This window comes from Pimephales promelas, chromosome 20, assembly GCF_988280905.1.
Source record: "Pimephales promelas chromosome 20, fPimPro1.hap1.1, whole genome shotgun sequence".
In the NCBI taxonomy this organism is placed as follows: domain Eukaryota; kingdom Metazoa; phylum Chordata; class Actinopteri; order Cypriniformes; family Leuciscidae; genus Pimephales; species Pimephales promelas.
In genome coordinates, this window is record NC_142788.1 from 17,080,217 (window position 1) to 17,099,549 (window position 19,333).

The following is a 19,333-nucleotide window of genomic DNA, read 5'->3' on the forward strand; positions in this document are numbered from 1 at the left end:
TGAGAACTGCAGCGTCTAGACGCCACGACCGTTATGCGCATGAGCAGCTTAACAGACAGATGGCTAGAACGTTACGTAGAGCCAAGAACGAATCGTCGACAACAAACTCTTTGGGGAAAGTCACTGCGTATGTTTGTGCACTTCACTTTGTGCATAGTGTGCATCTACTAACTGGGCTAACAGTAAACACAGTTCTTCTGTCCAGTCGGCTTCAAACCACCACTTAAATAGACAGCAATCAGTGTAATTGGAAAGAGTGGAACATTTTTTACCATTCTAAGCCAATCAACTACCGTAGGAAATTAACTGCAAGGTTAAAAAATAGGAAATATTTACATACATATAATGTGCGTGTGCGCGTGAGTAAACTCTATACTTAAAATGGCTCTTTTTTCCCCTTCTTTTACAACCAACCAATCACAGTCTTCAAAAGATTGTGTCGCATGGCAACGGGGTCAGCCCCGCCTCCTCACTAAGATGAAAGTTTTATGTTTTCCTTACTCAGAGTTGCTCTCAGAACGGTCCCGAATCACTCTTAGCTAAAACTCTAAGTAAAAGTTTTAGCTAAATTAAGAGTTTTGAGGACCCTTAGAATCTTTATGAATACGGGCCCAGATCATTTTTGTGCACTTCATACCACCCATATTTATTGTATTCATACAATATAATCACGTGACATATCTAGCTCGAGACATTTATTACCTAATTCTGATTACTGAACAAAGATCACATGAACAATTTCACAAATGGGCTTATTTGATTATTCACCTAGAAATATTGCTAAATTATTTATTTGTTTCAAGGGTAACACTTTAATTTCGATGGTCCCATTTTAACATTCTGTTGACAAGGCCTATATAACATTGCAAAAATGTGTCAACCAACTCAGTATTAGTATACTGTCTGCTTAAAGGGATAGTTGACCCAATGTTGTCATAATTTACTCACCGATGTTGTTCTAAACTTGAATAGTTTAGAACATAGTTACTAGTTTTTCTTCTGTTGATCACAAAATATGTTTTGAAGAATGTTGGTGACCACCAGACTGTTGACGGCACCCATTGACTAATATATGGGTAGGCTACCGTCAACTGTTTAGTCAACAAGATTCTTTAAAATATCTTCATTTGTCCTCAACAGAAGAAAGAAACTCACAAAGGGTTTGTAACAACTTGAGGTTGGTGAGTAAATAATGACAGAATTTTAATTTTGGGGTGAACTAACCCTTTAATATCTACTAACATTTTATTGTGATGCTCCCCCAACACACTATAAATCACTTTGCAACTTATTCTAACCCTAAGAGTCTACTAATACTCTAATGAAAGTTAGTTGATATGTCGCACGTTACTTAATGCGTTAAAGGGGCCATGAAAATAAAGTGAAACCATTTCAAGTTTTAAATTAGCCAAAATCATAAAGTTCTGTCTTTCCAAATTTAAATTAAATTTAAAATCACAAATTTTCAATGTGGCCCCATGTTTATGAATTTTTTTTTTAACAAATATTCTAAGACAATACTGATATTGCACTACCCCCCTCTACCCCCTGCACTTTTTAATTGTCACTGTATTGTGACAATTTAATTGTTTAATTTTAATTTTCAATATAATTTTTTTATTTATGTCTGTGTTTATGTGAGTGTTGTAGCCTGTTGCAGTTGAGTGTTTTAACTTGAGAGTCTGTCGTTACCAAGTCAAATTTCTAGTTTGTCTCTGCAAACATGGCCAATAAAGTTGATTCTGATTCTCAATAAAATGTGGGGGAAAAAACGCATATCCATCAGCAGCTTCTCATATACAGATTTATCCATCTAGTTTTACTCTGCCATACTTCCTCTACTGTAAACATCATACTCTTTGAAGCGAATATAGTCTTTAAGACTGGCAGGCAGAGGCAGGAAACTGATAAAAACTGGAGCCCTCAGACGCAAGCGACCCAAAGATTCACGGATTTTCAGTCTGCAGAGATGCTTCAGGCTTCGAGCGTTTTCTGATGAAAGCAGAAAACATACATAAATATATTTTGGAATATGCTGCATTTCAATCTATGTTATCACTTCTGACAAGTATACCACACATTTGAAATCTATAGCCTACATCAGGGGCCAGTTGCATAAACATAGCCATTATATTAAGACTGTGTCTTAATAACTATTGCTTAGAGGTAATCAGTTTTATGTTTCTGGTATCAAATAAGACCAATATGTTACTTTAAAAGTTATAAAGACTTAAAAGGTTATGAACAGTTTTTAAAAATAATATAACTATATAGTCTTAGCAGTTTATGCAACCGGCCCTGCTGAGATTTCTGGAGGTTTTCTGGATCTCAGTCTCAAGATGTGACAGGAGACTCACCTTGAATCTTACATATTTCTGGCCACTGTTTTTGCTCAACCAGAACAGTCTTCAGTTTGGAGCAGAGAGTCACGTGATCAACATAATCCAACATGATTCTCACTACTTGAGCTGAGATGTGCTTGAGCCAGTACACTGTGATCACCTCACAGAACTGCACAAAAACAAGCTTAGACTTACCAAAAAATTAAACTACTGGCATCATTTATTCACCCTCATGATTTTACAAATGTGTATGACTTTATTTTTGTGTTTTTTTTTCTGTTGATAGTCAGTGGAGTATAATTTTGTTTGGGCCCAAACATTCTCCATAACATGTTCTTGTGTGTTTTGCAGAAAACTGAAAGTCATACTCTAAACATTTGAGGTTGGTAAGGTTTTTGAGAAAAGTCTCTTATGCTCACCAAGGCTACATTTATTTCATAAAAAAAGATTAATAACAGTAATATTGTGAAATACAGCATTATTACAATTAAAATGTCCGGTAACACTTTACAATAAGGTTCATTAGTTAACATTAGTAAATGCATTAACTAACATGAACTAACGATGAGCAATGCATTAGTTACAGTGTTTATTAATCTTTGTTAATGTTAGTTAATATAAATACAGCTGTTCATTGTGCGTTCATGCAAGTTCACAGTGCATTTACTAATGTTAACTAATACAACCTTTGATTTTAATAACGTATTAGTAAATGTTGGAATTAATATTAACTAAGTTAACTAATAAATGCTGAAGAAGTATTGTTCATTCTTAGTTCATGTTAACTAATGTGGTTAACTAATGTTAACAAATGAACCTTATTGTAAAGTGTTACCAAATGTCCTATTGTAATTTATTTAAATGTATGGTTTAGCTAAATTTCCGGCATCAGTCTTCTGTGTCACATGATCCTTCAGAAATCATTCTAATATGCTGATTTGATAGTCAAGAAACATTTATCATTATTTTTTTCAATATTTTTTTTTTCAGGATTCTTTGATGCAATATATTCAAATTATAAACAACTCTTTACTTAAACTATTAAATTTAATGCATCCTTCCCAAATGAAAGTATTTCTTTCAAATAAAATAAAAAGATTTACTGACCCAAAACATTTAAATGTTAGTTTACAGTGCATGTTTAGAATGACATGAAGGTGAGTAAATGATCATAGATCATAGAATTATTCCTTTAACAACATCAGATCATTTTCCTTGATACAGACAGCTTAAAAATGAGGTCTTACCACCACGTCTTTGATGACCGAGGCGCTCCAGCCCTCGTAATCCACGGGAACATGTGAGGCCTGTCCATACGGACAGTCAAAGCAGCGCTGCACGTCATAACCGTTATTGAGCAGCATGCGCAGCATCACCTCATCCTTTAGAGCGTACTGAAGGGCGGAAGGGAAGTGGGTGGTGTTGACACGGGAGTAGTAGTTCACGTTGGCACCGTAGCGTAGCAGAGTGTTGATGAGCTCGTAGTTGCCCAGTCTCATGGCCACCTGAAGGCAGTTGACTGGGTCTTGATTGGGCATGGCTCCGGCCTCCAGAAGCAGCCTCGCTGACTGGACGTCATTATTCGTTACAGTGAAGAACAGCGCTGACCTGCGCTCGTCCTCATAGTTTCTGCGCACTCTAGGGTGTAACATGAAGTTAGGGTCAAACCCGGAGCTCAGGAGTAGATCCAGGCACTGAGAGTGACCGCCCGCAGCGGCGGAGTGTAACGGGCTCATGCCGCTCTCTTTGATCACCTCTTTCTTAGTCACAGGGATCAGCTGCTCCAGTGCCCTATGAAAGACACAAACAGATTTTTTCTGTGACTTCCGGTTGGATCAAGGGTAAGCACTGCATCAGCAGTGATTTACTCACAGTAGATGGCCACGGTAGGCTACACGGTGGATGGGGAGATGGCCTGTGTTGGCGGGCACGTTGGGATCGGCTCCATACTCCAGCAGCAGTGAGATGATATCAGGGTTTCCTGAAGCTGCAGCATCGAATAAAACTGAGGCTGAACCTGGAAGATGAGGCTTGGACCACACACTGGCCCCTGAACATGAGTGGGTTATTAAATATTATTTAAAAGGTGATAGACAGACAGACAGATAAATAGATAGATGGACAGACAGACAGACATATGGATAGACAGATAGATAGACAGACAGACAGACAGACAGACAGAGAGATAGATAGATAGATAGATAGATAGATAGACAGACAGATAGATAGACAAACATAGATAGACAGACAGATAGATAGATACATAGATAGATAGACAAACATAGATAGACAGACAGACAGACAGATAGATAGACAGACAGATAGATAGAACAGTCCATCTAATATTTAATATAAAAAACACTGAAATTCAAAATCTGAATTTCACGCATTTCAAAATCACCTTTCTGAAGTAGAACCTCCACAACGTTAAAATGTCCAGCTTGAGCCGCAAGTCCCAAAGAAGTGTGTTCACAGACATCAATGGCATTTGGGTCAGCGCCAGATTGTAGGAGCTGGTATACAAAGTTATCCAAGCCAAGCACGGATGCCTCATGCAGAGCGGTTCTTTGAAGACTTCCTTTTTGGTCCACTGTGGCATTGTAGCGTAGCAGCAGCAGAGCCAGGTCATACTGGTCATTCTTTACGGCTGGACAAAAGTCAGTTCAATGTGTCATTGTGTCAAATATAGTCTGTCGTCTCTTATGTAATGATGTTAATATTCAGGCTAATACCGATAACTGTTTTCATGTTTTATATATTTTTTTTATTAACAGTCACTCAGGCTTTCATAACAGTTATATTATATTGTCTAAATAAAACACTAAAAATGAAAATCAATCATGATTTTAAGATCAAAATTATCAGTTGTTGTCAACCATTCAGGCCCTCAATTGTCAACAACAATATTCAAAGTATCAATGATCAGGATTTAATAAAAAATGTTATACTCACAGTTTGTTCCCGATTAAATATTTTAGAGCATGGTATAATTGTATAGAAATGCCTACCGTGTTTTAATGTACATTACTTTTTCAGGTCTGTGGATGAGACTGAATTTAAATAACTGCACTACGATGATTGATGACAGCAAAGGGACTCTAAATGAAAAATATAGGAAATGTGTATGCACAATTGATTTAATTCAAATAAATAAAATAATAATAATTAAAAAAAAAACTAATATCGACTGTTATCCGGTATGGTATGGCTTGGCTTATACATTGTGCATCCCTAGCCTCATCTTGGGTGCTAAACTTTACTTAGTGCTAAAGGAATACACTGAACTGCATGTCACACTACTTTAAGTCATTTATCAGTATAACATGAGTTAAAACAACAATGTGACTTAAATCTTTGTTTAAAAAAAAGTGTCTTGTGGTTACTAAGAAAACGGTATGCTAAAAATAGCACTGTGTTCCTCACCTGCAACCAATGCAGAGTCATCATCCTCGTTTTTGCAGTCAGGGTCACAACCGTTCTGCAGCAGGAATGTAGCATTCTCTCGGAGACCGTGGACAACAGCGAGAAACAACGGAGTCTCCCCTCTTAGAGTACGGCACTGCCCTGAGCCCTGAGGAGATGCTGAATGAGGAATTCTCATTAAGAAATAATGCAAACATGTTTTTTGGGGGGTGGTTTAGGTAGATATATCTCATGGACCTGCATAAGTGATCTCCAGAATGCTCCTCTTGTGTTGCACCGCTGCCTCATGCAAAGGGATCCAGCCCCTGCTGTCTGCATTCGACAGAGCCTCCTTACGCTGCACCAGGACCTTCAAAGCTTCCTCATTTCCTGACATCACACATGAAACGAACGGCATAAAGTCTCCAGAACTTCTACAGAGGAACTGAAAATGCTCATCAACATTTGTGGAGGATTTAGCACCTACCAGCTTGTATAGCAGTGAAAATCTCCTCATGGTCAATGAGGTCTAATGGATCACTGCGGAGGGACATCAAAACAAAATGTTTCTATCATTAGACACACACTATCAGTGCATTCAAAATGGTGGGATTTACCTGTACCTGGCAGCTGAACCCGTATGTTTGCTATACTCCAGTAGACTCTGTTCAATCATGTACTGAGTGGCCTCATCTTCATCCTCATCCCAGTCATCCTCTGCAGCATCATACACCTCCGCCATCTTTCAATAATAAACTCGAATTTGGCAACCAAAAACACAGGACTTAACAGCAAATGGTTTGTCTTTACAACGTGAAAAAATAGTTGATCAGTCGCCATTTCGCCATTTCAAATTTGGCACCACAATAAAAAAACATTATATTGGATGCAAAGTATGAGAAGCATTCTGTTTGACTCTTGAATTCAATGTTTTGCATTAGTTTACAACAGCCAAAGCTGAAAATATCTGCTCTTGATCTGGCTTGAATTAAAAGGATGTAACCAGCACTCGGAACTCTGTGGTTGTTTCATTAAACTGTATACAATTCATTCTTAGAACAAATATAAAATGAATAATATGCCTAACATCAAAATTGCCTTCATTCTTGAAATGACTGTCTAATTACTTTGAGAATGGTTTGTAAACATGCAACACATCCCATGCAATCTATGTCAATAGAGCTTTTCCAGGCGGAATAATCTGTTTACAATTCAAACGCAAATGGTCATTCTACCTTGAGACAACAGGAAATGTTGAAAACAGTCGTGGCAGTTGTATCTGTACTGTTTTTTTGTCGCTTTACACTATTTATATCCCTGCATGGTTAAAAATACTTGCTCATGGGGTCTGAGCCAGCCAACCAACCAACACCTGGCTTTTACCCACTGAGTGACAGTCGGTCTTGCAATTCTACCCTACCAGACAGCTGACCCGAGAGTTCATGTTCGCAGCATTGGTGTTCTTAGGAACATATACAATGGGCCAGTGGACACAGTGGACAGTACAAAACATACTCTCAGAGAAACAGGAAGCTGTGCATTGATTAAATGAATCCCACCAGAGATGCACATTAACACTGATGAATTATTAAAAAACAGGACAAAAATGAAAAAATATTCCTTTGTACATAAAAGCAAGAATATATTCCCTGAACAAATAACACTGAAATATATAAAAAATTCTCCCCCGGCCTTTTTAAATTATTTTATTATATTAAACATTATAATATAGACTGTTTAAAACATTATAATATAGACTGTTTAAAACGTATTTACTGAATTGGTTCTACAAAATATAAGCATTTCAAGGAGTAGTTCACTTTAAAAAAAACTTTTGCTGATAATTTCCTCACCCCCATGTCATCCAAGATATCCATGTCATTCTTTCTTCAGCCGAAAAGAAATTACGGTTTTTGATGAAAACATTCCAGGATTTTTCTCCATATAATGCATTTTACTGGTAACCAAACAGTTCAAGGTCCAAAAGACAGTTTCAGTTAAACTGCAAACTTTAAAGGGCTTGTTCAAAGGGCTTTAAACGATTCCAGACGATGAATAAGGGTCGTATCAAGCGAAGCGATCGCTCGTTTAAAAAAACAACAAAAAAACTTTAAGTTTTATAAGGTGGTCACCTTGCTCTGTTCTGTGATGCGCGTTCATGACTCTCCTGTTCAAACTTGTTCATCAAAATGAACAAATCTTTTCCTGAGTCAATTCATTCATTTTGAATCGTTGAATGAACCAAATGACACGAAAAAAGATTTGTTCATTTTGATGAACGTGTTCGAACAGGAGAGTCACAAACGCTCATAAAAGAACAGAGCAAGGCGACCATTTGAGGTTATAAAACTTTAAATGAGCGATCGTTTCACTTGATAAGAACCTTATTCATCTTCTGGAATCGTTTAAAGCCCTTTGAACAGTCTGTCCCAAAACTGTCTTTTGGACCTTGAACCGTTTGGTGCCCAGTAAAGTGCATTGTATGGAGAAAAATCCTTGAATGACTGAAGAAAGAATGACATGGATATCTTGGATAACATGGGGGTGAGTAAATTATCAGTTTTTTTAAAAGTGAACTACTCCTTTAAGTTTAGTTAAAAAAATATATAATTATGCATAATATATCCTAATAAACAATATTAAAATGTCCTTGCGAAAGTTGCATTTATTTGAAATAGTCAGAGTGGATTTGAAAGATTTCTTTTTTAATGCAAGGTGTCCATAATGTTTTTAGTTATGGAAAGTACAGAAGACTACAACAATTATATTAACATTAGCGGACTGAAAGTGTGTTTTAGATCTCATTCAAATTCTATTCTGAAAAATATTTTTTTCCCGGAATAAAAGATCAATATACATATTCCTGATGTACTTGAAAAACACAACAACATGCAAAGAGGACAATCATATCAAATTATGATGATGTTTGTAAAAAAAAATATTTAAAACCAATTAATGAGATAATATTTTTAATGGACACAGTGGAAAATCATAAAAGATGTGCTTGGGAACAGTAAATTATGTGCTGGTACGGTATCAATCATCTAGTTGACATAGCAAAGCTACGCCTCTCTTGATCCAGTGCTGAGGACGCTTGCTAGTTGCGAGCATCATGCTGATGACGAAGTTGGTTGAATGGCCAGTGGTGGACAGAGTACCTTTACGCTCACTGGTCTTGTAGAGGGGACACACATAAATGCTGTGGGGGTGTTCCATGCCCTTCTTGTCCGCTAAAGACAGGTTTAGAGAGGTTGCTCAGCAAAGTAACTACAAAAGCATGAAATGATATATATAGATGTATTAAATAATCATCACATAACATTTCTTATCTTACTTGGTTTGATCCAGATGATAGGGACTGCATCAAATAAAACTTTTGGATGCTGTTCGGCCAACACTCCACTGCAAGGAAGAACACATTTCATGAAAATATAGCAAAAAATGTCCAGCATTTTCCTGCCATGTAAGCTTCTCTTGCCTTTTTCTATCCCACCGAGCTCCATCCAGGAAAAGGCCATGAATGTAGACTCCATCTTCAGGAGATGAGTCTGAGGTGTCGAATGGCAGAACCTGAAGCAACAAAGAACAAAATGTAGCTCTCAAATAGTCTCTTTCTGATGACAGTACTCTCAGCCTAAAGACAGTTGCAGTAGACTAGAGGATACCTCATAATTAAAGCCAAGCAGGTCAATGGGGATGGAGTACTTCCTGGCGTAGTTCTGCAAGGCTCCTGTTAGGAAAGCCTGAGTGAAGAAAAACCCAGACAACCAAAATACACAGGGCTTCTGGGTGTCATACCAGTCCTGGAAAACAATATGACACAGAGAAATATTAAGGTAAATTATATATATTTTTTTTAAATTCAAATTTACTTGATTTGATCAAAAATACAATAAATACTGATATATTGTGAGATATTATTAAGATTTACAATAAAAAACAATTTTCTATTTAAATCTATTTTTAAATGTAATTTATTCCTGTGAGGACAAAGCTGAATTGTCAGCATCAGTCTTCAGTGTCACACAATCCTTCAGAAATTCTAAAATGCTGATTTGCAGCTCAAGAAACATTTATTTTCATATTATTATCAATGTTGAAAACCGTTGTGCTGCTTTTTATTTTTCTCATGCTTTTTTATTATTTTGAAATAGAAATCTTTTATTATTACTTTTACGATTATTTTTGAATGAACTTTTGAATGGCGAGTATCAAAACTTTTTTCTACAATATAAGTTTTAGTGAGAACAGATTCATTATTTGCTATCTTTCATTGGAGTCTAAAAAATTTGCTGATAGCTGCTGCTATCAAATTAATGATTTTCACTCAAATTGTTAATTATAACATGCACTGAAAAAAAATATGTATTACATTTAAAAAATGCAAATATTTTACTTAACATTAAATTGCATAATGAAATATATGGTTTTAAGTTAATTTACCTACTTTAACTCCCAAAATCTGCCTTCTAATCCTAAAATGTATCGATAACCACCACCACCACAATAATAAAGGTTGGCACAATAGAAAGCCAAGGGTTGAATCAAAATATTTATAAAAAGCTTTATCATATGTGATGTGTAACGCAAGGACTTCTGGAAAAGTCGTTTTACTGTTGTTGTTTTTTAATACTGCAATTAATAGTTTTTACAAGCAAAAAACCCATAGATTTAACATAATTTTACAGAAAGAATGTGACGTTAAACCATTTACATGTAACTTACACTTAAAACCAATTATTTTTTTTTAAATTAAATGTTTTTAACTTTTTGCAGTAGCAGTTTTACAGTATCTTTCTAATGTTACAGTGAAATTTTCACTAGTTGTCTGATACCTTTGGCCTCTGTGAGGAGTTGTCTGTTCGTGATCACTGACCTGCAGGAATTTGAGTCTGGCTAGGAAGTCATTGACATAGCTGCCCAATGGCTTGAGACTGGGATAGGAGCACTTGGCCCACTTTTCTGGCACTTTCCCCACCAGCAGACCACCAGCTATAGCCTCAAGCTCTGCGTCCATCACTACCAGCCCCTTAATGGCCTTTATCAGGTTCTGCAGACTTACACGTATAGTACTGCTCAAACTGAGAGAAGAAAGTACACAGAAGTTATAGAATAAACGTCTTCACTTATGTAGAATTGTTTCTATAGATGTTTTTGATCTGATTTGAGTTCTGCGGACTCACTTGTTATACCGCTGCATCTCCTGCACAAGCACCGTATTCATGCTCTCTTCATAACACACAGGGAATTTGGCAAGGGAAGACTCCATGTCAAAATTACCCGGAAGCTGCAAGAACGAAATCAGAACGTCAATAAATCCATGGCACATATGCAAATAACTTTTTATCCCAATAACAATTTCTAATCTTAAGAATGATGAGTTACTTTAGACAGGATGTCATTGGCAATGTCCAGTAGAGTGGTGTCCCCGCCAGAGCCGCCCGCTCCCTTTGAGCCACCGCCCTGGGTGAGGAGGAGGGAATCAAATAGTAGTTTTGTCTGTTGAAGGTCTTTGGAGATGTCCACATTCTCATGCATGCCAAACACCTCGGGATGCTGGTTGAAAGGCAGGTTCTGTGGAGCATATGCAGTGCATTATATTACCATTGTTTCATGAGAGTTTGAATTTAGATTTTTTTTGAAGTCAGCAGCTATCAAAACATAAAGTCGTACCTTGATAAACTCCACATAGTCTTCATATATGGACTTTGGAGGTGCATGATAATTGCCACTGGGGGAGAAGGAGTAGCGTGGGTGGTCAATAATGTCTTTGTTGTAGAAGTCAGCGAGGATCGTCATGAGGAGGCGACGATCCCAGTCATCTGTTACACGACCTCCGTAGTTACACTCTCCAGTCAGATACGTGATGGCCTCAAAGGGAACCTCCTGGTACTCATTCACAAATAGCTGAGGCACAGAAAGGAAATATAAAAAGACATACATTTTTCCAATCTTTGTTTAACAGATTTCAACTGTTATAGTTTGTTATATTAAGGTCACATTAAACCGCCTAGGACACTTTTTCATGCCTTCATTTCATTTGTTCATTGTGTGTGTAGATTTCAATATTACATTATGTGTAGATTTCAATATTATATTAAACTGTACAGGATTTTAAAATATGATGCTATTTTCTCTTTTTTGTTCTGTGACATTGTAAAGCACATTGGTCAACTTGTGTTGTTTTAAATGTACTATATAAATAAAGTTGCTATTGCTTTTGGTAAAACTTTTTTGATGGTCCTCTTTTGATATTCAACATTACTTTTGATATTCAACATTACTTATATTCTGTTGACTATAAGTAATGTTGAACCCACATGTCAACTAACTCTCATTAGAGTGTTAGAAGAGTATTAGTAGACTGTGTGCTTAATATCGGCTAATAGTTTATTTCTATGTTCGCCAAACAAACATTCTACTGACTTTAAGTAACTTTACAAGTACATGTCAACTTCTATTAATCCTAACCCTGGCCCTAACAGTCTACGAATACTCTAAAGAGACATGTAGGTGCAACATTACTTAAAGTCAAAAGGGGACCACTGAAATAAAGTGTAACCTTATTATTTTATTACAAAATATTATTTTTCATTTTTGAACGATAATGATAATATGAACAATATTGAGTGAATAGTGACAATAAAGACATTTACCGGTATAATGCTATTTCAAATGCTGTTATTCTGTATCATGATTTTCACAAAATATTAAGCAGCACAATCATTTTCAACATTGATAGAAACATGAAAAACTGTTTCCTGTGCATCAAATCATCATATTAGAACGATTTCTGAAGGACTGTGTCACACTGAAGCCTGGAATAATGATTCTGAAAATTCAGCTTTGCCATCACAGGAATAAATTTCATATGTTAAATCATTTTAAAATGTATTAAAATAGTATCGATAATTGATCGAATAAAAGCAGTCTTGTGTGAGGATACCAAACTTCTGATTTTTTTTAAATAAATTTTTGAAAGGTACATAAATTAAATATAATTTTAATAATAATATAATTTCCACAATACCAAACAACCGGACCCTAATGAAGTTTTTCAAAAGTTAGTACCCTTGGTGTCTTGAGTGTTAGAAATGTAATATGAGACATATTATTTAAATGTATTTTGGATGAATAAAATGCTTGCTATGAAATTAGACATTCAAACATTTTAATTTCCACCGGAGCACTATTAAATAATGTGGTTGAAAATGACACTGTGGTGAGCTTTCAAGTGCGTTACCTGCAGCTGTCTGATACTAATGCGCAGATCAGACTCATTAAATCCATAAGGAATGTTCCATCCCAATGGCCCAAACTTTTTCCTCTCCTGGACAAGAGCATGGAAGAAGCAAACCCCGTACAAGAGCTTCTCCCAGACCTACACAACAGCAGTCAGTAATAAAATACTCTTACTGAATGTCCGAAACATGAGGGAGAGTCAACATAACACCACAAACAGTTACTGTACTCACTGGCTCTTTGTTAGGACAGGCTGCAAAAAAGTCAGGGTCTGAGATGGGGTCAGAAATATAGGACTGCAACAGATTTAACCTTAAGCCAGTCGGAGGCTCATTGGTCATCTTCACGCCATTCTGCAGTATGGTCACTGGAAACTGACAGAGCAAACATCTCATCAATTTTATCCTTCAACATAGACGAACGTAAAGAACTGATTAGACACGAAAGCAAAGAAAACAACTGTCTGCTCAGGAGTTAACAGTATGTGTACCATGGGTGATGGGTAGCTGGTGAGCCAAAGACGGAAGTTTGGATGGCATGAGTCTGGGGAGAGGTCCTCACAGATCTTCTCCAAAGTGGTCATCCAGGACACGGCCAGGTGGCAGTTCTGCAAGCACACCCAAGTGCCCTCCTTCATGGCAGAGCGTATCATTGTCACTGCTATGGGACCCTGGCCTTGTCCCAGAGAGATGGATTTAAATTGGGAACCACCCATGTTCTTATCATTGGCAAATTTCAGCAGACCTAAGGAGAAGGCAAAACAGTGTTTCAATGTAGTTTTTGACAGGTTTAACACCTTGAAATTGATGTACATCTCCACCCGGGATTGCCAAACCCAAGTGACTTTAAAATAATGAATTATGATTGTACTTGTAGACATAATCAAATTATCTCTGCTGTTAAAACACAATGTATTTTCTAGCTGAGAAATAATAATTCTGTAAATTGAAGAAAGAAGAATAAGAAGTTCACGGACATCCTATATTCCGTCTTTACTGTTTACTAATTGTTTGTTACATATGCGTCAGATAGATGTCTTTGGTCATGTCTTGCTGTTTTTCAATGTCTCTTGCTATGACAGTTGATCATAGCAAGTGATTTCTACCGAGGGGGGCCACGAACTTACAGTTGGAAAAGTTGTGTAATGTATTCCAGCCCAAAGTGTTTTCCTTAAGTGTGCTAATTAAATGAGAGAAATGTGTTGTCCTAGTTAAACTGGAGTGATTACAAACTTACTAGCCATAGGATCTGCTCCAGGAGAGAGAATGAACACCAGTGGAATGGTGCAGTTGGAGTCACTGTAGCTCTTACTGAGGTCAAATGGTGGTGGTTCAACAAATCTCTTTCCCAGATTATCAGTCACAAATTTGCCGATTGCCGGCTCAATCTTTGAAGAAAGGTTAAAGTCAAATTTTTTCCTGTGAGTGATGTGATACTATACCTTTATTACTTTTTAATAAACTATAATAAAAACGTACATTTTAAACTCAATGACAACTTACTTTATCAGGCCTGAGGCATCGGTAAATGATCATTTTTTGAAGTTCGTTGAGTTTATCACACCAAGGACTGGGCAAAGCTGTGTTGTAAGGCTCCTTATTGTCATAAATGGGGAGGAAACGTTCAGGACTCTTAATGAAGCTCTCCCTATATTCAAGCAAAGAAATGTAATATAAATCAGCCACACAAAACCTAATATACATAACATGCAAATGTAAAACATCAGTCATTCAGATGGCAAGGCAGAGACTTCATACTTGAGACCCTGAAGGGCACGGAGATCACTGGCCCGGCAGATCTCATCCCAGCTCTTGTCAGGTAGCCAGTTTGGATCAGGGTTGGAGACGTTGTTCTGAAGGCCAACACCGCCAGTAAGCAGGAACATAAATTCAGAGTACTCGATCTCCTTCTTAGCCCTGAGAATTTTTGGACATAAATTTCCATCATGTTACCAAGAGATCTGACAGTAACATGACAATGTTGTATTCAGGACTGTATCAAAGCTTGATTTGTTTGAACTTACAGCAGTAAGTTAGAACAGAGCAGGAACGAGAAGAGGAGTTTGTCCTTCTCAAAGAGAGAACGGCACACATTGCAGTACAGGTTATAGGTGAAATGGTCAGTCAGGTATCGGAGTCTCTTCTCTAGATTCTTTGATTTGTTGCTGTAGAATATATATGAAAAATAAGTATAAATGCAAAGAAAAGTGCTTCATTTGTAAACTTGTGTGCAGTTATTCCCCACCTGTCATGTATGGAGTTGACATAGAGGTTGACAAACCAGTTGAGAGAGTACTGATACATGGGATCGATGTTGGCCAGGTCTGCGATACTGAAGAAGAGGATGGAGGAGTGCTTGGCGATGGCTCTGTAGCCCTCCCTCGATTCAGCTATTTCAATCTCAGTTTTCTCTGCGATCTGAAAGGTCATAGTAAAGCAAATAGGTTAAACTAGAAACTATCATGACATTAGAAAAGGGATTTCTTTTAAACCAGCTCTTTGATGCACTACACCTGCTGTTTCTTAGTAATCTCATTAGACATGATCTTGGCAGCATCCAAGACCTGGATGGCACTTTCGTCTTCCAGTATGTTCCCCTCTGAGGACTGCAGAGTTTCCAGGATTTGGTCCTCAATCTCCTTAAGCTGCTTCTTATTGGCTGCAGACTGAAGGATCAGGGCATTTCTTTCCTCCTCTAATTCAGGTCTGAGGGAGAACAGAAGTGAAATATCATAAAGGGAAATTAATTCTGAATCATATTTTCTCAGGAGATCAAAAGAATGAAATCAGAAACTATACTCTGCATTAAGAAATGTAATCTTATTTTTAGTTTAATGATTCATTACAATCTAGCTATAAGATTCATTAAATACTGGCTGGTTTTTGTTTCTTATTAACAGTTGCATTTTTTCACAATGCGATTGCATGATTCAATGCATAATCAGCCAAAGGCCGTATATTTATGTGTAGGCCACATTTTTTCAAATACGCTGCACTTTCACCGCATAAATTGCAGATTTCCATGCAAAATATGCGAGACTTGCATGATTTCATAATCCCTGCATTTTCGTTGCAAAACAGTCACATATCTTATCAGAAAGTTGAAAAATGTTCTGTTTGCTTCACACAAGAGCAGCCATTTTCCCCAGTTGCCATGGGAACATTATGACGTGACGTAATTATTCGACGTGAACATCATCGAAAAGCTTGTAAAATAGAAAGCATTCTTTTTTATTCTTTTTTACAGAAGTTGTAGCATATTCCTTTTGTAAAGCTACAGAACTTCTTTGACTCATCAATGAATTGTAAGTTTGATGTGTTTATTAGGGTCTAAAATATAACAAGATGAGAACTTAAATATTCCCGCACTTTCTGTGATGTAGTATGATTGCTTATCATAGGAAGTAATAAGAAATTACTCTTTACATTAAGTTAATAGCCTAGTGAGAACAGGGTGTTGGGGTAAATCACTTTTTTTCTCTTTTTCATCAAACTGCATTTTTTGCAAGATCCTGCAATTTCATCACAGAAAATTGCATAAATATCCCGCATATTCCATCGCATTTTATAAGAAAACATGCTGCATAATCAAGGATTTTTATCTGCAACAAATCACAATAAAACTGATTTGTGTGTATGGAAGATCACCTCTCTTTTGCTACCACAATGCCAAGCAGCTGGTCTTCAAGGCCCTCTGGTGTAATCATGAAGTTCAGCAGGCACACTTTGGTTGCTAGTTCGGGCAGGTAATGAGGGTTCCTCAGCTTTGTAGTGATGTAAAAGCGGAAGTCAGCTGAGTACTCAATCACACTCTCGCCCAATCTGATACAGTCCACACCGCCTACAAACACAAAGCAGGAACTCACTATGATTTCCAACCTCTGTTTGAGAGTCAAACTAATCTAGTCATCAAAAACACAACTCTCTCAAATACATTTCTGTTTTAAGTTTAAAGGGTTAGTTCACCCAAAAATGAAAATTCTGTCAGTATTTACATGTTGTTCCAAACCTCTATGTGTTTATTTGTTCTGCCGAACACAAAGAAAGATATTTGAAAGAATGTTTTAATCAAACAGATCTCATTCCCCATTGACTACCATAGTAGGAAAAAATACATACTATGGTAGTCAATGGGGAATGAGATCTGTTTGATTAAAACATTCTTCCAAATATCTTCTTTTGTATTCAGCTGAACAAATAAACACATAGAAGTTTGGAACAACATGAGGGTGAGTAAATACTGACAGAATTTTCATTTTTGGGTGAACTAACCCTTTAAGTAAAATACCTTGTTTGAAAACTTGTTTAAGAAGCAGTGGCTCTAAGGAGGGGTCAAGCTCCTCTCCTACATTCTCCAGCAACAGTGGAGTACCAAACTGGATGCAGTTCTCGAGTGTTCTCATGTAGTCGGCATCGGTTAGCTTAATCACATTCAGGTTATTCTCCCTCTCTGAGTTTTTCACCCATTTGTTGGCCTGGCCCTGCGGATCTATCATTAACGGCCTGGCAGTGAGAAAACATGGTTGTAAAACATGACATTTTGGCTTTGATAACTGATGAAAAGATTTGTCATCATTTGCAAATCCAAATTTTGAAAGGTTTTAGTTTTGTTGAGTCATACCATCTTCTGGAGTTGCTCACTATAACACCATTGTCAATGGAGAAGCTGTCAGTGGGCAGGCCAGCGATATTCCAGGCCCTGATCTTGATTGGATCTCCAAGCGTCTTACTTAGAGAGAAGTCATCAGAGGATGGGATCTTCTTTGACTGAGTAGAACAGGAATGGAGACAATGAATAAATGACACTGAATATTAATTTGCAGACAAGAGTAGTGTTTCAGAGAGGAGCAATGTAGTACCTTGCAGAGGTTGGCCCACATTTTAGTTGAGTCATTGCGGAAACTGGCCGTGAAAGCTCCCAGGTAAGCAATAACACCAGCAGATATCAGCACATCACCTGTCAAGTTATCATATGTGCACTGAAGATCATTAGCTGCTTTCAACCACCTGTGTAGAAATACAGGAACACATACTCAGTCGGCCATCAATATAGGAATTAACTGGTTGTATGGATCTCTAAGATTGGTCACAGTTGATTGAAACCTTGACTTTTCTCCTCCTAAACCTCCAATAAGCTTCTCGGCTCTCTCCAGTTTGCGAGCGCAGAGGTCAACCTGGAACTCCAGCTGAGCTTTCTCTTCAGTCTTTTCCTCCAAAGTCTTCTGCAGTGAGGCCAGACGATCCTCCACTTCCTTTAGCTCCGCCCTCTTCTGGTTCAGAAGGGCCATGGTGGTGGCCAGGGATTCCTGAGCTACAATTAGGTTAGCTTTCTTAGGTGCCACCACCTAAAAGAGAAAATAATTATTATTTTGACAAATAATAAAGAAATAATAAAGATAAAATAATAAAGAAAAAGAGTTTGCATATATGCATAGTTTGCAAACTTTTGCATAAAAGTTTGCATAGTTTGCATATATGCAAACTCTCATATATATATATATATATATATATATATATATATATATATATATAAACCAATTGAATATACAATGTTTTACAAAATAATAATAATAATTAGTCTACTTTGTCATTCCAAACCCTTAAGACTTTCTTTCATCTTTGGAACACAAATCTTTTTGATGAAATCTGAGAGTTTTGTGTCCTTCTTTTAGGCTTTTATTCTTTTTTTAAATTTTTATTCATTTAGCTGACGCTTTTATCCAAAGCGACTTACAATTGCTGCTATATATGTTAGAGGTCGCATGCCTCTGGAGCAACTAGGGGTTAAGTGTCTTGCTCAGGGACACATTGGTGTCTTGCAGTGGATTCTACCCTGGGTCTCTCACACCAAAGACATGTGTCTTATCCACTGTGCCATTACCACCCCACATATTCACACATAACACACATCAGTTGCCGTAAGCAGTAGCTCAAGCATGTCTGTGAGAACCAAAGGTTCATTCTCATGTTGCACAGCACGTTTGAGCTCCAGCAAGAGGTTTGTCCCGCATAGCAGGTTCAGTTGAGCTTGTTTTTATGTTCTCTGATCAATGTTTATATGTGAATAAAAGCCTAAATTCAATCTGAAACTACTCTGTGTGAGATACAGATAGGGTCTCCCTACCTTTGCCATTCTGTCATAAACCTCCATCGCAGTGATCCATCTGCAAAGCCCCTCAGCAGCAGATGAGGCCTTGGCAACTTTGCCGGGGTCAAAGTCAGGGTTGGTCATATACTCACTACGGATTTTATGCATCACTTGAGCCTATTACAAAACAACATCAATAAAATACATCAGCCACAGTATTACAAAACAATACACAGAACCCTACACAACAAAAAACTTAC

The 19,333-nt window shown here is 37.2% G+C and overlaps 2 protein-coding genes across 2 annotated transcripts in view; both read right to left on the reverse strand.

Moving 5' to 3' along the window:
- Window positions 1-70: 70 nt before the first annotated feature.
- On the reverse strand, window positions 71-7,598 carry asb14b (ankyrin repeat and SOCS box containing 14b). The gene is made up of 9 exons (XM_089124113.1): window positions 6,368-7,598; window positions 6,232-6,284; window positions 6,003-6,134; window positions 5,766-5,924; window positions 4,744-4,989; window positions 4,215-4,392; window positions 3,590-4,133; window positions 2,358-2,511; window positions 71-1,992 (listed from the first exon to the last, which is right to left on the reverse strand). The coding sequence occupies exons 1-9, from the start codon at window positions 6,484-6,486 to the stop codon at window positions 1,820-1,822; spliced, it is 1,758 nt and encodes a 585-aa protein (XP_088980239.1). The 5' UTR covers window positions 6,487-7,598; the 3' UTR covers window positions 71-1,819.
- A 1,098-nt stretch (window positions 7,599-8,696) lies between these two features.
- dnah12 (dynein, axonemal, heavy chain 12) overlaps window positions 8,697-19,333 on the reverse strand; it is a 29,820-nt gene continuing 19,183 nt past the window's right edge. The window contains exons 51-73 of the mRNA XM_039652487.2: window positions 19,110-19,250; window positions 18,089-18,330; window positions 17,845-17,992; window positions 17,607-17,752; window positions 17,274-17,488; window positions 16,634-16,826; window positions 15,499-15,691; window positions 15,231-15,403; window positions 15,010-15,150; window positions 14,744-14,902; window positions 14,489-14,633; window positions 14,223-14,373; window positions 13,477-13,730; window positions 13,220-13,360; window positions 12,988-13,125; window positions 11,418-11,651; window positions 11,130-11,318; window positions 10,928-11,031; window positions 10,621-10,825; window positions 9,410-9,547; window positions 9,223-9,314; window positions 9,079-9,146; window positions 8,697-8,974 (exon numbers count right to left, since the gene is read on the reverse strand). Coding sequence (XP_039508421.2) covers window positions 8,781-8,974; window positions 9,079-9,146; window positions 9,223-9,314; window positions 9,410-9,547; window positions 10,621-10,825; window positions 10,928-11,031; window positions 11,130-11,318; window positions 11,418-11,651; window positions 12,988-13,125; window positions 13,220-13,360; window positions 13,477-13,730; window positions 14,223-14,373; window positions 14,489-14,633; window positions 14,744-14,902; window positions 15,010-15,150; window positions 15,231-15,403; window positions 15,499-15,691; window positions 16,634-16,826; window positions 17,274-17,488; window positions 17,607-17,752; window positions 17,845-17,992; window positions 18,089-18,330; window positions 19,110-19,250 — 3,804 coding nt within the window. The 3' untranslated portion in view covers window positions 8,697-8,780. The remainder of the gene's footprint in view (window positions 8,975-9,078; window positions 9,147-9,222; window positions 9,315-9,409; window positions 9,548-10,620; window positions 10,826-10,927; window positions 11,032-11,129; window positions 11,319-11,417; window positions 11,652-12,987; window positions 13,126-13,219; window positions 13,361-13,476; window positions 13,731-14,222; window positions 14,374-14,488; window positions 14,634-14,743; window positions 14,903-15,009; window positions 15,151-15,230; window positions 15,404-15,498; window positions 15,692-16,633; window positions 16,827-17,273; window positions 17,489-17,606; window positions 17,753-17,844; window positions 17,993-18,088; window positions 18,331-19,109; window positions 19,251-19,333) is intronic.